This window comes from Electrona antarctica (assembly GCF_951216825.1).
Source record: "Electrona antarctica genome assembly, chromosome: 7".
NCBI lineage: Eukaryota > Metazoa > Chordata > Actinopteri > Myctophiformes > Myctophidae > Electrona > Electrona antarctica.
In genome coordinates, this window is record NC_136812.1 from 24,752,133 (window position 1) to 24,769,962 (window position 17,830).

The 17,830-nt window shown below is 46.2% G+C and overlaps 1 protein-coding gene across 7 annotated transcripts in view; it reads right to left on the bottom strand.

The window, feature by feature from the left end:
- Window positions 1-17,830, bottom strand: part of pde4dip (phosphodiesterase 4D interacting protein) — a 90,322-nt gene that overhangs the window by 22,992 nt on the left and 49,500 nt on the right. For 6 of the 7 annotated variants that reach the window (XM_079505995.1, XM_079505991.1, XM_079505993.1 and 3 more), the window contains exons 1-18: window positions 14,748-16,759; window positions 13,103-13,240; window positions 12,859-12,978; window positions 12,176-12,268; window positions 11,248-11,457; window positions 10,807-10,965; window positions 10,404-10,508; window positions 10,099-10,236; window positions 9,681-9,860; window positions 9,270-9,464; window positions 8,473-8,745; window positions 8,194-8,359; window positions 5,170-5,279; window positions 4,624-4,790; window positions 3,028-3,352; window positions 1,795-1,978; window positions 1,458-1,574; window positions 628-1,078 (exon numbers count right to left, since the gene is read on the bottom strand). In XM_079505995.1, coding sequence (XP_079362121.1) covers window positions 628-1,078; window positions 1,458-1,574; window positions 1,795-1,978; window positions 3,028-3,352; window positions 4,624-4,790; window positions 5,170-5,279; window positions 8,194-8,359; window positions 8,473-8,745; window positions 9,270-9,464; window positions 9,681-9,860; window positions 10,099-10,236; window positions 10,404-10,508; window positions 10,807-10,965; window positions 11,248-11,457; window positions 12,176-12,268; window positions 12,859-12,978; window positions 13,103-13,240; window positions 14,748-16,043 — 4,427 coding nt within the window. In that variant the 5' untranslated portion in view covers window positions 16,044-16,759. Of the gene's footprint in view, window positions 1-627; window positions 1,079-1,457; window positions 1,575-1,794; window positions 1,979-3,027; window positions 3,353-4,623; window positions 4,791-5,169; window positions 5,280-8,193; window positions 8,360-8,472; window positions 8,746-9,269; window positions 9,465-9,680; window positions 9,861-10,098; window positions 10,237-10,403; window positions 10,509-10,806; window positions 10,966-11,247; window positions 11,458-12,175; window positions 12,269-12,858; window positions 12,979-13,102; window positions 13,241-14,747; window positions 16,760-17,830 lie in introns of those variants that run through there. The other variant, XM_079505996.1, reaches the window with a different exon arrangement.

Here is a 17,830-nt window from a genome sequence, read left to right on the forward strand (position 1 = left end):
ATTGTGCCCATTAGTATTAACGTTGAGGAATGACTGTGAAATGATGTGAATGCTGCAGGAGAGGGCCTTTCAAGCATGACCAACACTGATTTCCTGTGAGCACCAGAGTATACTATACAGGCCAAATCAATTTGCTGGATTTGACTGGATCAAGTATGTTTTACTCAGATTACAGTGGATGGCTACAGATGACACATGATGAATGGAACAGCCTGCCCTCTCCATGAACTCACTAGAGAGACATCAATGCTTTAATCCCATTTAACCAACAGACCCATTTTCATATTGCTGTTGGCAGGCCCTACTATTTTTCTCAGTCCCGCCCCCGCCTCCTGGATTTTGGGCCATTCCCGCCGAGACATTTAGTCTATGCGCTTTAGTATGGTGGTTGTGGTTTGTCACATTGTGAGTTTATAGACATCCTTATAATAGATATCTACTCAGTGCACCATCGTATTTTAGTTAAATGGTCCCATGACTGCGGTTGCCAGTCTTCCGGAAAAATATGTGCCCAGAGGTCTCATGTGCCCATTGTACCGGTTACTGAAGAAATCTATTAAACTGAATGGAATGGAAAGGAATGGAACGGAACTAAAGGAATCAACTAAAACCACAGCAGACCCTCACCTGGACCAGATGGAAGCCTTGCTGTCCTCGCCAGCGGGCATCTTGCCACCTTTTCTAAGCTGGTCCTCCAAGGCGCCCACACGGCACACCAGCTCTTGGAGGTCCTTGTCTGGGTGGGGATGACGCGGCGAGGCCATGGGGCCTCCATCAGAGGACTGCCACCCCTCGTCGTCCTCGGCCCCACTCTGGGAGGGAGAGGCCTGGAAGGACCAGTTGACTTTGCGGGGGGTGGAGGGTCCGCCGTCGCTGGCGGTGGAGAATGAGCGCAGGCGGCCCTGCAGCCCGCGGATCACGGCCTGAGAGCGGGACAGCTGGGAGCGCAGCTCCTCCACGAGGCGCTGCAGAGAGGAGACCTCGTCCCCACCGGTGCCAGGCTGGGGTGTGGTGGTCTTGCTGGGCCAGTACTCAGAACCACCCTCCAGAGAGGTGCACATCTCCAGATCATCAAACTCTGTCAGTGAACACATGCAGTGCCTTTAGTACACATGTTCACATGGGATTTCCCACTGTATGCCTCCCCAAGCTAAGAGGAAGTGCTTTATCCATGTCAATGCCATTCACATCTTGTGATTATAGTGAGTGTTCTGAGTTCTACACACACACGCACACGCACACGCACAAACACACACACAGAAACACACACACACACACACCACTGTGTCCATCATCAAACTCAGAGTGGAACGGACAGTGGATCCATTAAATTAAAAACAGTTTATGTAATCCTTATGTAAGAAAGAAAAAAGTTTAAAAGGTCTGCCAACCCTTTGCTTTACTGCCCTCTAGTGTCAACCATATATACTGTATACAGTACATGCACAGTAGCTCACCAGGACTGCTGGTGTCTTCTCTCTCAGCCTCGGTCTCACTGCGGCCACAGGTCTCATAGCCCAGGTCCTGTAGGTCCACCTGGACCTGCTTACTGTCCTGCTTCACCGATGTCTCCGCTGCAAGGAGGAGAGAGACAGTATAATACAGACAGTTTATTACTGTCTGTATTATTATTGTCTATGTAGACCACCAAGTCACATTTTTCACATATTGTTCTACAGTGAGTGTCTATACTGCACAATACAACACAGGATCTATTAAGTTTGCGTTTACTGCAGTCCAGTTCGATTCCAATGTACACTTTGGACTGTAAGACGACATCACATGTCCACTCACTGAGCAGGTCCCTGTAGTCTTTGATCTGCTCGGCCTGGGCCTGGACCGTGGCTTCAGACACCATCAGTCTCTCCTGCAGTTCCTTGCTCTCCTGCTGCAGACGCACCGCCTTCTCGGACATCACCGTGGCAACGGCGCTCTGTTGCCTGCTGGCTGAGAGTTCCTTCTCTTCCACATCGTCCTCCTGATGCACACACGTGCATGCACACACACAGACAGACGCACACGCACGAGTACACACAAATACACACACACACGCACGTGCACGCACGTGCACACACACACACACACACACACACACACACACACACACACACACGCACACGAGACGGAGAAAGAGGGGACCATTTTAGTCCAGATTACCTCCTATACAGACCACAGGGAGTAGCAAGTAAATTGTATGTCAGTCATGTGTGACATTCCTTTACATTCCTTTTTGAGCGGTGCCTCCGCTCCATTACGCAGCTATGTGTATGTATGTATGTATGTATGTATGTATGTATGTATGTATGTATGTATGTATGTATGTATGTATGTATGTATGTATGTATGTATGTATGTATGTATGTATGTATGTATGTATGTATGTATGTATGTATGTAATCCCCCCCACAGGTGGGATTTTCTTTTTCTGGTTCTTGAGTGACTTAAAAGTATTATGTTATTGTCTCGGTTGCATGAAAATGAACCTCATTTTGATTGAGAATTTGTTTGTTGGAGATTGTGCCTTTCAGAAGGCCTTGGGGGAAATAATGATGTAATTTGGATGGAATTGGGAGGTTCTTGATTAACAATAGCCAAAACTTGTAAAACAATCATCTGTGCATTATTATCCATTAACATTTTCAACTGACAACTCAAAAGAGTACACACTACACAGTGGATTTATTTTGGACATGGGATTGGGAATAACTTCAGTCTCCTGAGAACGAGGTAAAAGACCAGAGCCAATCAGCAATGGGGGCTGGCGGTCCAACCGCAACGGAGCTCGTCAGTCTATAAAGTAAAAACATATATATATCTACAAGCCACTACTGAATTAAGTTGTCATTCATGGTACCGTTTAGCTTCAGAAAAAATATATTTCACAACTCGGTACACTATAAGTTAGTATTTGTTTTTTCTTCAACAGAGTAGTACCTGCCCATGTACGTTTTTGTTCCACAGGAAGAAATTAAGATAAAAGTGGACGCCCCCTAACTTTCACTTCAACAGTTCCCAGGTTCTTGTTACCTGTGGGGAGTGGGAGAGCAGGACCCCCAGGTCCAGAGAAAGCGGCCTGTTTCCTCTCCTCTTCCCCAGGCTATCTCTCATCTGGGACTTGGGAAGACGGAGCTCACAAGCATCCCAGGCATCCCACTGCTCAGAGCAATCCTCCTCCTCCTCCTCCACCTCCTCCTCGTCCTCCTCGATAGTTACATCCAACTCTTCATCAGCCCCATCTTCGTCCTCGAACAAGTTCTGTTCTTCACACTGTTCTGGGGCGTCAGGATGCAGTCGTGCAGTCGGTTGGTGCCGTAGGCCGTCGTTCTCCGCACGCAGACCGAAGAGGGCTTTCCTGTGGCACAGAGAGAAAGAGGGTGCCGAGAGGGGGTGGGGGTGGGGGGGTGGGAGTGCGTTAGAGAGAGAATCGGGCACAAAAACAAGGTTACGAGTCCGACAATGCTGTTCTACCCTATTCGTTTACAGAGCGTATACAAATGAAGAGCTGGAGAATGGTGCTTGGCTTTCCACACACAAAATTCACCACAGCTGAATGCCAAAAACGTGCATGCTTGCTTGCAGAGCTCTTTGTGTTTGGGGGGTGTAGAGCTCTGCATAGGAGTAAGCCTTTAATGATGACAAACCCTTAATGATCCCACCAGGGCAATTCAGTCACAAAAGGCAGCACAGCAGTTAAGATACAGTTACAGGTACAAAAAGTACTGTAGATACAGCGGGGTAAATACATCAATAATGAACAAAATGTACAATAGTATACATCACACTCACAAAGGTTTGTGTTATGCTAGAAAAAATATGTAATAAGAATACACACAGTAACCATGTCAGATACTGTCCTAACTGAAATGCACTTTAGTATAGTTAAACTATTGAACAAGCAGAACGACCATCTTATGCTTCATTATAATATAAATCTTCATGGCTATCGGCACAAAATACAGTCTAAATGTTCTTTCAGACGGGCAGCGTGTGACACAGACGTTGTCGCCTGGATCAACAACAGGTCTGCTCCAGGTCTGCTCATGAGGGTCTGGATCAACAACAGGTCTGCTCCAGGTCTGCTCATGAGGGTCTGGATCAACAACAGGTCTGCTCCAGGTCTGCTCATGAGGGTCTGGATCAACAACAGGTCTGCTCCAGGTCTGCTCATGAGGGTCTGGATCAACAACAGGTCTGCTCCAGGTCTGCTCATGAGGGCCTGGATCAACAACAGGTCTGCTCCAGGTCTGCTCATGAGGGTCTGGATCAACAACAGGTCTGCTCCAGGTCTGCTCATGAGGTTCCACGACAACAACAAAACGCAGGCCTCTCATTGAAAACCAATTACTAGCCGCGTCAGTCGCTGCCCGTCTGAAAGGAGCTTATGTCTCATTGTATTTCCCCTTATGGTAGAGGAGTCCATAATTGTCTCCATGTGAACTTTGTGAAGGGTAAATATGTGAAGGAGACTTTGCATTCTCGTATCGTAAATCGTCGAGCAGAACGCGGTTGATTGTTATCCATTTTTCAACTGGCATTATGCCGAGTAGATGATGTCAGAATTGTAACTTGTGAGTTAACAATTCCTTTAAATATACATTAGGTAAAGAGAGCAGGCCATCTCACCTCATCTGTGAAAGGGAGGAGAAGCCGGCCTTCCCCAGCTGAGCCTTGAGCTCTCCCAGCTGTCTCTCCACAGCCTTCTTCTGCTCCACCAGCTGTCTGACATCCACCAGCCCCAGACCCTCATAGCCCTCCTGGGATAGACTGTCCTTTCCTCGTGTTACCGAGCTCTGCCCACACAGACAGGAAGACAGAAAGTATTTTGGATGTAGTTACACTCACTCACAAAGAAAGTTTTCTCCATGCTGTGAAATGTAAATTTGAATGCTAGGTACCCCCGCTCAGGCTTAGAATATGGTTAATATTATCCTCACATTACATGCAAACAGTGATCCAAGGTCATTAACATTATTCATGATAACATTATGTATGCTGGCCGAGTGCCTGTCTCTCTGTGCTGCAATCAATTGTAGCCTAGAGCCCACATCAGTAAGCACAACCCTGTTATGGGGGTACACAGCAGTGCTGTGATTCTCAGCTTTATGAATACTGACCCAGATGTCCATGCAACATGCTCTGAATACTAAAATGGTGGCTGTGATATAGTACCTTCATGACGGCCAGTGACTGGGCAGTCAGTTTGGACTCCTCTTCATCGATGCTGTCATCATACTCATCATCATCGTCATCATCATCATCATCATCTTCTGAGCATTGGTCTGGGGAAATAACATATTGATATCATGAGAATAGACATGAAACATGTGCGGTATGCGTGCACACAACAAAAAAAGAATTATCAGTTCCACTGAAATCGTTATCATTTGTTATTCGGGCAGATTTATTTATTACTTTTGTGACCTTGTGCAACTCAATAATTGTTTTAGTACTGTGTGTCAACACACCATATAAATGGCATATCCTCAATAGAGGCTTATGTCTCTGTAGCAAGAGAGAAATATTTTAGCATGCGTATAAATACATTGGAAACTGTTCCTCCTTTCTGTACATAGCTTGATATTGCTCTGATCAGAATTTACAATTAGGACCTGGAAGTTTCAAGACATACATACACCCCACAATTTTGAAATGCGTCTGCCTAAGATTGTGGAAGAGTAGTCTGGCTTGAGAGACTATGGTATAATCAACCCTGATCACTTCCACCATATGCCACAGTTCTAGTACACGCAAGCTGTCATGTGAACCTTTATGGGGAAATTATCATCTAACCACTGAATAATAAGTGTACTTTGCAGTAATGCCATGGAATACATGAATGCGTTTGCAAAGCAAGTATAACACCAGAGTGGCATTAAACTTGTATTTCATAGAGGTCAGTAAGGATGTGTGCATATGTGGTGCAGCTGGTGTAAAACATCAATACACTGGAAAACCAGGAATGAACACCACACATACTGTATATTCTTAGGTAAAAATCAGGAATGCCATTCCTAATCATATCAGTTTGGTCTTGCAGAAACACTCCAGCCCAGAAATATATATTTTAGTAGAGATATATACACCAGATCTGGATTGCAGGTTCGTAATCCTATAATTTAAGACAGTGATACAGGCTTTACAGGCCTGTAAAGTCTGGAGACCAGCAGGACGGGATATCTCTAAACAGATTATGATGTCCCGTTAGATTACGATTAGGGGCAATATGCGCTATACCCAGGACACCTTATATGAACTGCAATCATACTGTACTGTGTGTTTGTGTGTGTGTGTGTGTGTATGTGTGTGTGTGTGTGTGTGTGCGTGTGTGTGTGTGTGTGTGTGTGTGTGCGTACGTACCATTTATACTCTCTTATTTGACTCATGTTTGTTACATACAGATAGTATGTATGTTATTGGGTGATTGTGTATCTTTTGTCCTTTAGACATGCATTCATACAGATTAGTGTCAATGCACGCAGGCAAGCAAGCAAGGTGGGCGCATTTATACCTCCACCAATGAATACTCAAGTACTTTGTGTGTCTAAAGGTCCTCACACACACACACACACACACACACACAGAGAGAGCAGGAGCGTTTATTTTGTGAGATTACTTTGCATTCATTTACTGCAGCTGTGTTGTGTACATCCACACAGAGGGCGAATATAATGAGGCAATAAAGCAATGTAATTAATTATCTTTCAAACCTTTTCCTTAATAAAAGCATCAACCTGTATGAACGAGGCATCTCCAGATTAATTATTTGATGTCCAATATTTTGAATATTCGTATTGTTTATTCGCTCCCAGTGTGTAAGAACCTTAAAGGAGCAGTTCACCCCAAAAATGACTTATTCTCTATCAAGTACACACCCCATGAAGCCTTAAATTCATGGAGATTCTTTAGTTTGTGTCGCATTCCTGAGCTAATAATTTGATGACCGGGTCCGTCAGTAGGAGACTCAGCCGGTCACATTATTGATGAACAAAAAACTGACGAACAAAAAAATTCATAAATTCAAGGCTTCATGGTTTGAATTAAGATAGAAAATAAGTAATTTCTTGGGTGACCAATTTCTTGGTTTAAGCCTGAACAAAAGTGAGAACACTCAGGATTTTGCTGTGTAGTATTGCACCATATAGAAGGATTGTCCCATCTCCAGATGGGAAATGAGAGGGGCAGTTGAACCATGTCAACTCTTGCCACACAGCAGCACACAATGGCAATGCTTAAGAGCCCTGTAGGATGATTTATTAAACGGGTCAACAACATGTAAAGATCAGAATTTAATTCAGACCGGAATGTGCTTAGAACTTGTGAGGAAAATCACATGTTCATGTTGTTCAAAACAAAGGGAGATTGTGAACACATTTAATGTACATTTGACATTCCTCAACTTCAGTAAAAGACTTGTCCCTCCAGTACCTCAGAGTTGTACTTACTGTGTTTCAGCGTGGCGCTCAATTTTTTAAGGCAAATGTTATAAATCCAAGATAAAGTTAATTCAAGCATAAATGGCAAGCATTCACCTAGGCGTTTCCTATAATATTATATTACTATATCAGTAGTATAAAATTCAAAATGTGATTTCTACATTATAAAGCTGAACAGGAGTTTAACATTATAGTTGTGTCATTGCAAAGCAAATAAACCTGTAAATGATGCTGTACTGTACTTGCAAAGGCACACACATACTGTACATACATATAACTATTAAATAGCCACATTTTACACATAATACAAACACGGTATCCCTAAGTTACAAGGGAAATACTCTTTTGATCACAACAACAGCAATAAACAATAAAATTGATTGCACAAAGTCATTCTATTAAAAAATTGCACTGATTTATAAATAACAAATGAAACAAAACAATTGCCGCCACTCCCACACCAGTTAGCACAGCATGAGTTAAATATGAATTAGTAACTCGCCACCACACTCCATCTTAGTGTGTGTGTGTGTGTGTGTGTGTGTGTGTGTGTGTGTGTGTGTGTGTGTGTGTGTGTGTTTTATCATAGCAGATGCCCAGGTTAGGTTGCTGACATCACAGGGATTTTTTGTGTTAATTGTTGACACTTAAAAAGTCCCACGTGTTAAATTCATTCGAAATGACCACCACCATGCTCCAGACCTCCTGCTGGGGAACACATGTCATTACAGATACTGGCCCATGCTTCTCTGATGCCCACCTCCAAACTCAGGCAGCCTGTGGTTCAGCCCGTCTCTGCCCAGGGCAGAGCCTCTGGCCGGGGCCAGGCCCTGCTGGAGCAGCCTCTCCCTCAGCTCCTGGATCTCCTGTGTCAGACTCTCCACCAGCGGAAGGGCTGCCGGCTCCACCAGCTGCCTCTGGAAGCCCTGCAGGGAACACACACACAATTGTTTGTCTTAAAAAACTGTACAAAACTGCAAAAGATATTCCTGAAGCAGTTTGCACACACGCACACTCGCGCACACACAGCCATTTTAACCTTGATGACGTCTTCTTTGACATGAAGTGTCCTGGTGAGAGCGTCCAGACTGGCGGCCTGACTCCTGCTCTCCTCCCAGGCCACCTTCTCCCTCTTCAGGGCCAGAGTCAGTTCCTCCTGCATGGCCTGGAGCTCCACACTGGACCCTGAGCCGGGCACAGAGCCTGAGCCGGGCCCTGCGGGCTGGGTGGGACCAGAGGTGAGCTGTCTGCGAAGCTCCTGGAGCCTCCCCGTCTGCTCGTTCATCACCTCGCTTAGCCGACCCGCAGAGTCCTGACCGAGGACGACACACAGGTTGGGATAACATCAAGCTTTTAGACATATTCAGACGTCATATTCAAATATATATCACCAAAGGGAATCTTGTGTGGCACATGAACAGTAAAACAAATGTCAGCAGAGAGTCAAAGTGAACAGAAAACAGCCACATTGTGATGTAAAAGATGCCAGAACGTGTTTGTCAAGTCTTTAACCACTTGAAACCTATATACATTGTTGACCGAGGTCCTCCAAGAGTCTATAGCTGGTCCTCTCCTATTTACCCTGACCTGAAGGGATGCTAGTGTTCATGTGGTCAAGTGTTGGGCTACCACTTTGGAGTCAGAATTGAGAAATAGTCACACCTTGAGTATTTCCACGCACACTCTGTGTGCACTTCAACAGTCAGCAAGAGGAGAATTACATTGCTTACGTGTTGGTCTGGTCGCTGTAAACACGTGTGAAGCACAGTTTACATCTTGTACCTCCTACTACCCACAGTTGGGCCCATTCACTTCAGTTCATTCCATGTGCACTACCTGAATGTACTGGTCCCTGGCACCGATGGTGTTGAGCAGGTCCTGGACCTGCGCCTGGTGTTCCTGGGCCTGGCGGGTGCGGTCTGACAGCACCTCCTGGAACAGGCGGTCTTTGAGCTGGAGCCGCGCCCGCAGCTCCTCCAGGACGTCACGGGGTACTGTCTGGAGTTGGCTCATCAGGGAGCCACGCAGATCCTGACCGGGGGAGATCGTATAAAACAACTTAGAAACTTCGTCATATGACAAAAAGCTAAAATAGATGATTTATTCCATTATTAATACATCATACTGTATGTTTTATTTAGTCATACTACTACTAATATTAATAGTCTCTATCGCTTAGTTATACTTGACAAAATATAAGTTTCAACTGAAAGATGTGTCACAGCAGTGTGTGTATAGTTACAGTACCTCTGCCTCCTTGGTGCGTGTGTGCAGGGCGGTCTGCAGCTGGCTGATGAGCACGTCTCTCTCTCTCAGACAGTGGCTCTGTCTCTCCTCGCTGTCCTGATGGAGCCGCTGTGCACTCCTCCACGCCTCACCCACCTGCTCCAACTCCAGAGCCTTACCACGCAGCAGCATATCCAGGCTCTGATCGCACGGACGCGCACACACACACGCACACACACAGTCACACACACAGTCACACACACACACACACCTGAATAAACAAAAGACTAAACCACTGGAATCATGAAAAAAAACCTGTGTGATTCAATCGGCTGAGTGATGATGTGGACCGTTGACCGGAGGAGTGAGAGGCCAGTCAGTAAATATAAAAGTTGGTGTGTTGACGGCGCATGTATGCAGGGTATAGGCGTGTCCTCACAGTGATGGTCTCCTCGTTGTTGTTGAGGACACAGCGTTGTCTCTCCTGGTCTCTCTCCTTCTCCCTCAGCAGCAGCTGCAGGCGACGACCCTCCTCCGCCTTCTCCTCCACACAGCGGAACTTGTCATCCACCGATCGCTGTGGACAACATGGCACAGGACAGTTTTTATATTTCACCTAGTGTGTGTGTGTGTGTGTGTGTGTGTGTGTGTGTGTGTGTGTGTGTGTGTGTGTGTGTGTGTGTGTGTGTGTGTGTGTGTGTGTGTGTGTGTGTATGTGTGTGTGTGTGTGTGTGTGTTGAGCACCTCCAGGGCCTTGTCTCTGTCTTTGATGCGTTGACGGAGTTTCTGAAGCAGAGAGTCTCTCTTCTCCTTCGGATCATGCTGCTGTTCGAGCAACTCTGAGTAGTCCTGATAGAGAAAACAGTACAGTGAGTGTATGTGTGTGTGTGTGTGTGTGTGTGTGTGTGTGTGTGTGTGTGTATTTGCAAACATCACTTATGTCATCAAACAGCAGTTTATTCCTGCTAGTCAACCCATCCCATGGGATCCATTTGATCTGGACCAGTGTTTACGGTATATCGATGTGATCAATGCTAAATTTACACATGGATTTCAATGATGTGTATCACTTGTGTATGTATGTTGTTCATGTTTGTGTATCATTTGTAATGGTTGTATATACTGTAGTGTGTTCTGTGTGACAAACCTGCACCAGTTGATCTTTGGACTGCAGTGAACTCCTCAGGTCTCGGATGGCCTTCTGTGTGTCCTCCTCCAATATCCGTCTCTCTCCCTCCTTGTCTCTAAGCTGTTCATCTCGGTCCTGCAGCACGCTGCGTGCCATCTCCAGAGCCAACTGCAGCTCCTGCAGAGGAGAGGACGATCAAACTTTATAAACGTTCATACTGTACATCATCAGTAAGACTGTCAGTAAGTCAGAGAAGATTAAAACGTGTCTTGACTCAAGCGCTCAAAGGAAGTTATTGTTTTTGCCGCTACAATGTTGAAGAACTGAAACACGCCTGATGAACTGAATACAAAAGTACACACACTATATCATTACTGTACACCTTTCCTCAACTACTGTATCCCACTACGGTTAACCATCAACCAAAAAGCAAGAGAACACAATCTTCCTCCCACCAACCTGGTTGTGTCTCTCACTCTCCCTCCGGTGCTGCTGTGCCATCTCCAGATCATTCTCCAGGCGTTGCAGGGCGCGGGTCAGGTCCTCCTGTGTTCTGGTGGCCTGGCACTGGGCCCGCTGACCAGCCTGCAGCTCCAGCTGGGCCTGGAAGAGAGAGGCCTGGAGACCCAGCACCTCTCCTTGCCCTCGGATGCTTTCTGCTCCAGAAGCCTGGGCAGGATAGAGAGCCAGATTAGGGGGGGGGGGGGGGGGTTGGGGTCAAGGAAGGACAGAGACGGAATAGAAAGGAGTGCCAGAGTGAGTATGTGGCCTGATGACAGTGGGGCTTGTGTACTGCTGGTCTCACAAGGCCAGACCTCGAGACGATAAAGGCGACTTGAGCTCTGGGGTATTTTCTCTATCTTGTATTGTTTGCCATCTGGCTTCCAACCACAACATTTTAATCGTTTGATCTTGACTGTCAAACACTGGCACTTTGAAATCTCACTGTGTGCCAAATTTAGTTTTGATTTCAACCTCTTCTGTTTCATCATTGATGGCAACACTAGGTAGTTCCCCGTGGGGAGACTAGGTCCTGTGTGTACAGTAACAGTACATATGACCTCTGTACTGTGGCTGTACTGGCTGTACTGTGGCTCAGGAGGTAGAGCAGGTTGTCCAATGATCCATGGGTCGGCGGTTCGAATCCCAGCTCCTCCTGTCTACATGTCTAAGTGTCCTTGGGCAAGACACTGAACCCCTAATTGCTCCCGATGTGCTGTTTGGTACCTTGCATGGCTTCCGCCGCAATCGGTGTATGAATGTGTGTGTGAATGGGTGAATGTAATGCACAATCTATGTAAAGCGCCTTGGATAAAGGCGATATATAAATGCACCATTTACCATTTTAATAACTATGTGAATATGAGGACAGTTGTTAAAGACTCACCTGTAGGTGCTGCAGCTGGTTCCTGTTTGCCAGTTCTTTGAGAGAGCAAAGCATCTTACTCTGATCCTCAATAACGCTGAATAACTCTGCAGCCTGAGGACACACACACGCACACACAAAGAAAGTGAGGCAGGATACACACTACAACCTAATGCAAGAATCATACTGATCCCTGTCATTTCTATCAGTGAACTTCTCTCTTTTCCATCCCATTTTCTCTACATATTATAGTATATATATATAGTATTTCTTCATCCCTGTACCTCTATCCCCTTTCTACAATCCATCTGTGCTCTTTCATCCTCCCTTCAATTGACCTATAGCTAAGCCCCTCCCCAAACTGCTATGGTCCAATCACAGCTAAGCATAACATGGGTTAGACAAACCTCTCCACCAATAGTTTTCCTATATGATAAAACATTGTTTTAAAAAAGAAATATCGCGCACATGGCAGGCCTTGTTGACGGATTTGGAAGTGATTTTGAAGGTCTGGTTCCAAAAATGAACCAGTATTAATGTGTAAAATCCATGATATTGGAATGAATGAGCCCGGCTGGAAAGTGTCCAAGTGGGAGTGTCTAAGTGGGAGAGGGTGGGGCTTAGCTAAAGGTGAATTGTCCTACCCCACATACCTCCTCTTCATCCCTCTATCCATCCATCCCTCCCCTCTCCTCCCTCCTTACCTCCGTCTCCTTGGAGTTGATGGTATCAGAGAGGTTCTGGATGTTACGTTCCTGTCGCTGGGCCTCCTCTCTAGCTGACCTCAGCTCTAGCTCCATCTCTCCAAGACGCACCTGCAGCTTCTAACATATGCACACACGCACGTTTTAGCATTCTGTCATCCGTGGAGTGTGGGGACAAAATTAATGTAGCATCAGATTTCAAGTGGGTTGTATGGAGTTGAAAGTGGAGGCATGTGATTGATACCTGGTTCCTGGATTCACTCTCTCTGATCTTGGTCTGCAAGGAGTGGACCTGATCCTGGACCTTCTGGAGTTCACCCACACACTGACCTGCAGCACTCTCATACTGACTCAACTGACCCTGCTGTTCCTCAATGTGCATCTACCCCACACACACACACACACACACACACACACACACACACACACACACACACACACACACACACACACACACACACACACACACACACACACACACACACACACACACACACACACACACACACACACACACACCCAGTCTCGTTAGTACATCCATTATCTGCATGATCTCTAGACAGTGTACAGTACAGTATATTAATTAACGACTTACTAAGCCCTACATATTTTTTATTATACTAGTTGTTATTGGTTAATACACAACACACAAACACACACACACACTGTAGACAACACTATGCAAGGGTAGGAGGCCCTAGACAGACATTAGACACATGTCCACTCCACTGAGTGTGGCTACAGTAGTCAGCAGAGTGGAAAGTGATGATGTCAATCTACTGCTGGATCACTTCCTGAGGAAGTGCCTGTTACCACGGCAGCACGTTTGTTGACTTCCTTGTTTTTGTTTTTACAGATGTGTGCAGTATATTCTGGATATTCTGCCAGTGAGCCTCTATTAATAGTGTGCATAAGCCATTCATAACACGAGGGAACCCTTCATTATCAGTGTGGGGACAGCTGAGTTTATATGAGCTATGCCCCAAAGAATGTGTGTGAGGAGTTAGAAAAAGCAAGCAAAGGAGGGGAGAAAGAATGAAAGAAATTAAGTTTGACTGTTTAAACTATGACTTAATCTACACGCAATGTAAACTTATTAACCTTAGAGGACACATAGTCCAGCTGAACCGTGTTAACTACATGCTGTTCCAAGCCCTGCGAAATGCGAATCAAGCTGCAGTCTGAAAGATCACACTAAAAGGGCACACTAATAATTAATGTACCCATGCTCTAGTATTCATTACGTCACTTAAGCCGTTTTAAATGAGCGTAAGGCAACGAATTAGTGACTTGGCTACGAATGTCCGCAGTTGCATAACAGTCTTTCACAAGACTTCCTTGCAAAATAATAGACCAACACACAGGCATTTAATAGACTATCCTTGTGTATGTTTGCTGTACGCCTGGCAGGCATTCAGGCTAACCATTAACATGATAAAAGGAAGCTATGGATCCAGCTCAGGCTGAGCTGAGCCCGTGGTGTACAGAGGCACTGCTGCAGACCTTGGAGACAGTTCCCATGGCAATAGAAGTGTTGCTAAGAGAATGATGATGGGGGGATATGCTTCCTATTGAGTGTAATGAAGGAAGCAACTGTGCTGGAGAAAAAAATACAAATAAGCCACACAGCCAAACAAAATAAACTAGACCTCATTCATTCTGTGAATGGAAGGCACACAATGTTGAATAGTTTTTTGTTCTCCTTCTACAAAGCTATGTAGAGCTTTTCAAAACATGACTTCTGCTAGGCCTACAGTACAATGATTAAATGTTCTGCCTGGTTCCTGGTTAAATACCGCTACATGGCCATATAGGCATATAATCATAATGTAGCCCACTGGGGTACAAGAACCCCCGGTTGCAGCTAGCTGTGGTTATTAGCTAGCTACCTGCTGGAAGCGGAAAGGCCCACATTGTACGTAGTCATCAAACCACTGTTCCTCCATTTCCGCCAGCTGTGTGTGCAGCTCCTGCTGAGCGGAGGGGGTCACTACTTCAGGCACAGGGTGGTGGGGGTAGAGATCACAGGTCACAATCCCTCCATAGGGAGTCCTGAATAGGATGGGTAGGGACAGGGAGAGGCCTTGCTCCAGTTGAGCTTTGACGAGAACAGGGAGTTTACTGCCCCGTGGTGTCTTAACGGGCCTGTACTCCCATCCCCTGAACAGGCCGAGGAGCTGCTCAACGCCGCAGAGAGAGCTCCACAGCTGTTCCCTTCCTGGTGGAACCTCTTCTGGACCTCTCTCACCCGCTGGCTCTCGCTCAACCTCCTCCACGTCTTTGTGGGTGGTGGAAATGCAAGCCATATCCACAGCGGTGTCCAGTGATTCTACAGATGATGTCAGGCTGAGGGCTGATCCAGGGTCACACAGGGTCTTGTCATGTTCTAGCCCAGCCGAGGGGGACACCGAGATGACCGGAGCGGCATCGGCGGCTTCAGAGGTTGTGGGAGCGTCCCCTGCCCCTGTGGCAGTGGTTGAATCGCGAGTGGAGGGTCCGCATGAGGTACTCCTTCGGCCCACCCCACGTGGAACCTTACACACCGCCTCATAGTCAGAATCAGCCACACGGAGAGTGCTGCACCTCCTGCAGCTTCTTGACTTCTGCCCCGAGTGGGATTCTGAGCCTTGGCACTGGTGGTGGTGGTGAGGGTTGGGTTGGGGCTGAGGGTCTAACGCCGGGTCTTCCTGATCTGCCCAAGACTCATACACAGAGTAGGTGAGATCTTCCTGGATCATCTCAGTGTATCTAGCATCCTGTAGGGCTGACAGATCCACCACGGGAGAGTCTTCACCTGCCACCTCACTGACCTCAGTCCCTGCTCCCGCGTCGGACCCGGCCAGACCAACATCAGTGTCCCCCGTGTTGTTCTTGCGGTAAAGACCCCCGATGCACTGCCTCAGCCTGTCCTTCTCCGACAGCAGCTTGTGCAGGCGCTCTAGAGACAGGGCCTCCACGCGGGCGATCACCGTGTCGAAGCGGTACATGCGGTCCAGCATGAAGGCACACTTGGAGCAGGCGAACTCCCCACGGCCGTCTCGGGTGAGGTCGTGGCCCAGGGCATGGGAGAGCAGCACCTGCAGGTTGAGCTTGGAGGCGGGGTGGAAGATCCACCGGCGCTGGTTGCCGCAAAGTTCTCGGGCGCAGATTCGGCACACCTCCTTCATCTTGATGACGTCGTGCATCACACAATGGCCACTTTATTGCAATGGAAGTATATTTTATAGTGTGGTCTAGTTGAGCGATCGTTTATTGGTCACAAAAAATATATATCGTGTACAAAATGACTTCATTTTGGTACAAATTTAAAAAAAAAAAAAATAGGCACTCAAGTAGGAGATGAATGCGATGTCACAGTACTTCTGTGACAATCTTTGTGCAGGTGTGTTACTTTTATATCCTTGGCTGACAACAAGTGCAGTCAGAATATTTGGAATGAGGAGACTGAGATTGAGGGAAATGTTGTTTGGCAGCGGCTTTTGATCGTTCGAAAAAAATAATAATAGCCTGCTTAGAATGGAAGTGTCCCGAGTCCAATTCTTCTTTCAACAAAAGAATCATGCCAGAATCGTCTACGACGTGTTCATTGTCAATTCATCAAAGAAGCGCATCTTTTCTACGCATAAGGGATATGAAACCGTTACGTGTCACACTCCTAGCCTATTCCTTAACGTTACGATGCTACTGAATAGCATTATCAATCAATAATTTTCACAGAACTGTCAATATCGCTGAAAAACAACGTCCGTTAAATCCGAGCTCGACGTTACATTGCACGTTCTGCCATTGATTGTCGAAGACAGGATAACAGCATTGCCGTTATAATCCGACACGAACACGGAATCGCCGGACAAAAAAATAAATAAATCTCCGACATAATCTCCGCCTTTAGGCTATAACATATTCACCGGACGGAGACTCGGCGTATTCAGTTCATCAGAACAGCATGGGACACAGGGACACGGAGAGATGTCCACGCCACGGGTTTTGACTAACGTGCATTCCAAACACAGTACACGGCAACGTTGACAGAAGCGCAGCCACCCTGGAGTCTACCATTCCTCTGCAAAAGGGGGGTTGGTAATCCCTTCCCCCGAGTACTGGCTGTGTGAGACAGTCCGTCTGAAAACACTTTAGCTCGAATAGGATTTTTTTCCCCCAGTCCAAAATGCCCATGTAGGCATGTACTCGTGTCAAAAGAAAAATACCATCTTAATTTCAGATTCATTGACCCCCCCCCCCCCCCCCCCCCCACATCTGATTTTTTTATTCAGGCTATTGCTGTAGCCTATTCTTGAACAGCAAGGCTACATTCTTTGATCCAGAGAGTAAATTCAATGTGTATCTTATTCAATCAGTGAATTCATTAATTTCAGTGTAATCTCTAAACGTCTGCAGTGGCCCTGTCATATATAGGCCTATAGGCTATTAGCCTACATAGGCCACTGTACATTTGATTTCATGCAGCCTACTGTATTCTAGGGCTACCCCTACAGAACAGGGGCTTCATATCAATGTCAGTGTCACAAACCACACAGACAAGTCCATGTAGAATATTAAGAATTTTTATGTCAATACCGGGTAAGTCACTTAACTTCCCTATAGGCTAAATGTGCCAAACAAACGTGACATAAAACAGGCATACATCTTCTCCATCAGGGCTCATTAATTTCACTGCATTGTCTTTCTAGAATGAGTTCATGCTTTTCCCAGGGCAAGAATTTCCCATGGACACCCACCCCTAATCTGGCCAGACTGGCCTAGCTTCACATGCATTTCAAACAAACTGAACCGAGGGGGGGGGGGGACTGTTGTTAAAAAGAATCAGTGAATCACATGATGTTGCATGCAACCATCTGGACCAAAAGCCACATTCTTAAGAGAAGAAAAAAAAGGTCATGTCGTTTTCGCCATTAACAGTTTGAGTGATTCTCAAACGACACTGCTGAAAACTAGTCATCCTTCATTACAA